The sequence below is a fragment of the Austrofundulus limnaeus genome, unplaced genomic scaffold (assembly GCF_001266775.1).
Source record: "Austrofundulus limnaeus strain Quisiro unplaced genomic scaffold, Austrofundulus_limnaeus-1.0 Scaffold1, whole genome shotgun sequence".
Classification (NCBI taxonomy): domain Eukaryota; kingdom Metazoa; phylum Chordata; class Actinopteri; order Cyprinodontiformes; family Rivulidae; genus Austrofundulus; species Austrofundulus limnaeus.
The window spans coordinates 3,210,602-3,216,886 of record NW_013952403.1 but is presented as its reverse complement, the minus strand read 5'-3'; the positions used below and the strand labels follow the sequence as shown (position 1 = coordinate 3,216,886).

The following is a 6,285-nucleotide window of genomic DNA, read 5'->3' as shown; positions in this document are numbered from 1 at the left end:
GTCAGCATTTTACTTTTATTCCAAATAAAATTCGGAAAGTCACTCAGTGGCGCCTGCTCAGTAGCTGATTTCACTGTTTTCCAAAATTTCTTCGGATCATTTAAATTTTTTTTGTCATCTCGGCAAGAAAATAGTCTGACTTTGCTTTCCTAATTACTAAGGTACACCTGTTCCTCAATTTCCTATAGCAAAGCCAGCTGTCTTCAGTTTTATTTTTCCTTGCCCTTGCCCAAGCTGCATCTCTTTGTTTAAGCAGAGCCCTAATATCTGAGGAAAACCATGGATTATTTTTCCCTTTTACCCTAATTTTACGTACAGGAGCATGTTTATTTATTAGTCTTAAAATCTCRTCATGAAAATACTGCCAAGCAAGGTCTACATTATCAAAGAGAGAGACCCTACTCCAGTTAAAATGTAGCAGGTCATGGACAAAAGCTTGTTCATCTAGGTGTTTTAAATCTCTTTTGATCAAGATACGTGGCTTAATTTTTGGTAACTTAAGATTTCTAACTGTACCAATAGCGYAATGGTCACTAAGATCACTTGAAAAAACTCCTATCCCTGTATATTTATGCGGAGCGTTTGTCATAATTAAATCTAGGAGTGATGATTTTAAAGGGCATTTKTTGTTAAGTCGAGTAGGGTAATTAATTAACTGGCAAAGTCCTCTTATTTTATCTGAGAAAATACTGCATCTATTCAAAGTAGCCTGGGAATCATGTCTTTATTGAAATATATTTAAAAAAAGCTGTCTCACACGTACCTCGTTGGGCCACGGTGAAGGCGTGGAAGACAAAGGAGCTGAGGAGAGTCAAGGCTCCGACGGCGCCAAACTGCAAGAAAGGACCTGTGGCCTGCAGACATCAAACAAGCATAAATATATCTGAACATGTTGATAAAATTAACTTTCAGCTTGATCTGTATTCTCCCTGTACCTGGAGGGAAAGAGGAATGGTTGGCACTTCTTGTTTCCACATATAACAGATTCCTGCCAGCAACAGGAAACCAAAAATCACGCCAACGGAGAGAAAGATCTGCACAGAGAACAAATAAATTTACTCATCTGATAAAACGAAAACGATCAGGACTTTTGAAGTGGGGCTCTGCAAACAATTAAGTTGCTTGTTGATAGTTTTCAACATTAATGTGGAGAAACAAAGTGTCATTTTGACTGAATAATGGCTAAGACCAAAATGGGTTACTGCCAACTTAAAACAATTTATGTCTGACAGAAATGTTATATTTCTGTTAGAAATACTGTACATCAGACTGAACCAAAAGTGTCACATACAAATAACATGTAAAGATATGACATGTAAATGTGTAAAGATGTAAAGGTTTATAAAACAGCATTTTTATGAGTTGCTATAAATGTAAGAGTTAAAATGGAAGTAATTCATTTGGTCTCATTCCTGCTTAGACTGACTTTAGAGATCCTGTCAGATTAATAATAAAAATAATAATAATAACAATAATAACAATAATAATAACAACAACAACAACGTAATTTTTCAGATTGAGACCATTCAAAGAACAGCAACAAATAAAACAGTCGAGAACCTCACTTCAAAAGATCAGAACTATGACTTTATTAATGCAGGTTAAACAGATGAGTGGTTTTTATACCTTGTGCAGCCAGTGTAAGACCAGCCGTTCTCTCAGGATAACTTGGACCAGCGCAAAGAACTGCATTCGACAGGAAGAATGAGAAAATGTGAAATCATAAACAGAACAAATCAAGTCTCAGTCATTAACCTTTTAAACTGGGCCCTTCTGGTAATTTTTGAAGTGATATTTTGTTCAGTGGCATCAGTCATATGGCACGGTCTTGAAGAAAGAGGCAAAAGTCTTCATTTGGGCTAGATCAATGGCTAGCCTAACAAGGGACATTTTAAAATCATTTCAAAGGCTTTTCTTGTACAAAAGGCAACATACTGATGTGAAAAAAAAAACTCTATATTAGCTACTGGAGACACGACATTCAGGAACAATCCAAATCTTTAGAACATCTCTTCAAAACAAATTATGGGGACCGAGTTGCAGACAGTTGCTAGCTCTTTATTTTTTTTCCTTGTTGTTTCATACAGATTCAGATACACTTTTTCTCTACTACTCCACTGACACAGCAGTTGTGATTGGCAAACTTAGAAAAGGGAGTGAGAGGATACATGTCAGCCCGTCTGAACATTTACCTGTACATTTGTATACTCCCAGGGAGTGGAAGAGGAGGAGGTAGTGGCAAACTTGTTTCCTTACAGCCTGCCAGCTAAATGTCTTGGCCAGGTCACTTTTAGAAAAGAGGTTTTTAATCTCGATGAGTTAAATAAACGATACTGCTACATAAATGTGAAGCAAAGTTTTTGAAAAATGTCCTACAGTTGCCCTATATACACATGTATACATGAAAAATGAGGGTAAATCTGTGTAATTTATGACCAATCCATACAACTTGACACGTATGGGCTTGACAAGCACAAGAGGCTGCAACAACATGACCGTATTGACATACAACCGCTCTACATCCCTGGCCATACCCTGCGACTAACCATTCAAAACACTGACTCTTTGAAAAGAACGCATCCTCAAGATCCGGTTTCCTTCAAAGAGCTGTTAATCCTATCATTATGAGCTACTGTGCTTAGAATTATTGCAGTTACACAGACGTTGTTCAATTGAGCAAAAAACTAAACAAATTGTGTTACAAAAAAGTGTACAGGTTTAGCTGATGTAGCATTCTGTCGCACCAGTTTGAAATTTTTGGGAATCTCCATCTCCATCTTCTTCAGCTTATCTGTAGTAAGGTCGTGGAGGCAACAGAAACCCAAACATCCCTCTCCCCAACAACACTTTCCAGCTCGTCCCGGGGGACCCCAAGGCGTTCCCAGGCCAGAGAGGATACACAATCCCTCCAGCGAGTTCTGGGTCTTCCCTGGGGTCTCCTACCAGTGGGACGTGCCTGGAACATCTCTAAAAGGGAGGCGTCCAGGAGGCATCCTAATCAGGTGCCCAAACCACCTCAACTGACTCCTTTCGATGTGGAGGAGCAGCAGCTCTACTCTGAGCTCCCCCCGGATGACGGAGCTCCTCACCCTAAATTTTTGGGAATGACTTGCTTTAAAAGTTTGAAGACCTAATTAAAAGATAAATAAAAACAAGTGCTTCTTTGGCTGGCCATTAACCTAGTTATGTTGAAGACTTTGGGCCTGTTTTCACTCCATACTCTGTGCTCTATGATTGATCACAAAAATAACCAGAATCGTTTTTTTAATTGGGGCAATAATCTTTCATTCATACATTTTAGTGTCAGTTCATTATACTGTACAGAAGACACTTCTCACCAGCAGCAGGAGAGAGTAGCTGGTAAACATCGCAGAAACAACGATCAACAACATGGACCAATTCACCCACATTTTCAGGGCTGAGAATCCTTTCCTGATAACAGAACAACAGAGGGCAGAGTGGAGGCAACAGAATTAAGGGCACCAATAAACACTGAAACAAGAGAAAACAATGAAGAAGAGAGGATTCTGGGCTGGAGTCGGTAGATTCGGTGTGGGTCGAAGTTTGTAATAACTCACGAGTTAATGTCATCTCGGTCGTTGTAAGTAGCGAAACAAATGTACATCCAGCAGATGGAAAGAAAGACCACCAGACAGACGAATAAGAAAAAACAGGAGCCACACTGAAATGAAAAAAATATATATAGGAAAAACTGAATTATTTGGAAATTTCATTTTTAGGTTTGAAGTAAAAAAAAAAGAATAAAATAGAAATCCATTCCAGGATAAATAAAAGAATGTGAAAGTAATGTTCCAGTGTATCGACAGTGAAACTAACTCCACATTTTTTCCACTGTTGGTTTTGTACCCTGTGTTGTGACAGCTCATCACAAACACAATTTTAAAAATATTTTTTTAAGTAAACACACCTGCACTTCTAAACATGTTCCTGTAAAAAAAATCTTAGACCACGTTCATATCCTCTGTCTTCTTATAAATCTATTTCCAGATAAAACCCATCACAGACATGTCAGAGCCTGCAGCTCTGTTTGGTTTTATTGGCAGCTGAAGGAACTTTTATGTCTTTATTCATCACCTTCTTCAAAATCTCATTTCCTGTTTTACCAGCATAATAACTTCCACTCCGGAAAAAAACAAACAAAAGAAGGTTCCTCTCAGTTTTCAATGCAGAGGATGAAAAGGAAAAAAGATTGGGATAATTTTATCATTTAAGTCTTTGTAAAACATTTTAAGCCAGATCACAAGGATTAAAAACAGTTATGCTCTGTAGCTCTTACAACAAACTCAAAGCGTTGAGTCTTAACTTCGATTACTGATAAAAAAAAAACAGTGCAGATATAACACTGACACACGTTTAAAGCATAAACACTCACTTTTTGTCCCTTTTCACTCGACCTCCTCCAGTGGCAGCTGTACAGTCCCCGGCTGCAGACTCTGCAGAAGCTTTCGACTTGTGTCATCACGTCTCTGTTTTTTAAATTCATTTATTGTTTGTACACCAAATTAACAAAATGCTGAGTCTTTTCTGAGCCGTTGGGACACTTGATACTTGGAGCCTTAAAAACGATGATGATGCCTCAGATGATGCTTTATTTGGATGCAGAGAGGCTGGGTCCCTCTAAACCTACAAATTATAAAAGGGGGGGAAAAGACCACTGTGAGAAAATCAATGAAGAAGGGGGTTTCTTTGAATGTTAAGGCAATCCACAAAAGGGCCAGTGTGCAGAAGGGCAGGGAGGGGGGCTTCAGCGCTTACAATAGGCAACACCATGGGGATATTCAGAGCCGGGGGGGATCTCAAGCCTCTGCAGCATAAACAGGGACAGGCACAACCATGCACGGATTGTATTACGGAAAGAAAATCTTTGCGAGTAAAAAAATTTTTAAAAAATGACAAGCAAACAAATGTCAGAAAATCAGTTGAACATGAAATAAAACCTGAGGATTAATGGGGTTTAGGCGGTTAGTCACCTTGGTTTTGATTTGGTCTTTTTAACGAGTTTTCAGTCAACAAGCTGGGACTTAACATTCCTCAGCTGTGCCAGGTTTCAGTCTCAGTCACTTGGAGGGACATGGGAAACGATACTTGTTATTTTGTCACCCCACTGAGTAATAAGGGGTTTCAGCTGTTTAAAAACGATTATTTACGAGCCATTTCTCGTCCGACTTGATTTTCACTTGGTTTCACTGCCAGCTCGCCTCGCTCCACTTGGTTTGCACAGTTGGAGCCCTCTGGGTACAAACATGAAGTTCAAGGTCAGGACATGAGGTGTTTAGATAACCTCAACTGACTTAAAACTAAACTTTCACTTGAGATTAAATTGTTAAATCAAAATGAAGAAAAAAATACAACAATCTGGCGTTCTAATAAAAAAAAGAAACTGATAAAATTAGAGCTATAAAGGCAAGTTTGAACAAGTCTGCGTGCGTTCCACGGCACAAACAAAACAAACCAGGGAATTCTAACGTGTGCTGTGTGTTGAGTAATAGTAACTGTGAGTAAGAAACCATAAAATCTAAACCAAACACTCTGTCAGAGTGACAAGGTGACAAAGACAAGGAAACAAAAATGTCTCTGTTACAATCAAACAACAATTAGGTGCCTCTTTGTGGTTGAATGGCTCACAACAACGCCTCATTTATGACCTTTTTTCTAAACTCCATAATAGCCTATTTGTTTAGTTTGGAATATTTAATTTTATTTGCTGCTGTCTACCGTTGTGTAATTGCAAACTGTTGAAAAATGCACATGAAATAACTGGTGGTACCTGTGCTCTTCATAAAAGTAAACGATTCTACAAACACACCTGTGCGAAGTTGTTTTTTCAAAATTTTGGACGGTGATAGCTATAGACATAAAAATATAGGGTGTGTGCTCTCTGAAAGGTTCCAATGAGAGATAATTAATATCTAATCTAATAAAAGAATCAAGTTTATATAGAGATACATGAAATGAAGGTAGAACAGTAGAATAAACACAAAGCTATCACATCTTATCTTAACCGATCACTTTCTTTGTTCTCTTTCCGTGTCCAGCTACCTTATCAGCCATCACTTCTATCTTTCCTTTTTTTTTAAATGTATTTAAAATATATAGCTTTAAAAAATGATCAGTTTGTAAAGCTCTCAATCCAGGATTTAATAACAGTGTATCTTTACTGATCCTCATCAAGTCTTGTGTTTAAACACCCTAAATTACTGAGCAAAAGTCTTGGGTTATTCCTCATTTCTTTTCATCTTTTTTTTTCCAAGAAGTAGGTCACTT

General features: G+C 38.1%; 1 protein-coding gene across 1 annotated transcript in view; it reads right to left on the bottom strand.

The window, feature by feature from the left end:
- The window catches only part of gdpd2 (glycerophosphodiester phosphodiesterase domain containing 2), a gene marked incomplete at its 5' end in the record, with an annotated part of 16,257 nt that extends 11,812 nt beyond the window's left edge, over window positions 1-4,445 (bottom strand). The window contains 6 exon segments of the mRNA XM_014005176.1: window positions 764-854; window positions 936-1,034; window positions 1,627-1,686; window positions 3,339-3,432; window positions 3,579-3,682; window positions 4,394-4,445. Coding sequence (XP_013860630.1) covers window positions 764-854; window positions 936-1,034; window positions 1,627-1,686; window positions 3,339-3,432; window positions 3,579-3,625 — 391 coding nt within the window.
- Between the last annotated feature and the right edge of the window lie 1,840 nt (window positions 4,446-6,285).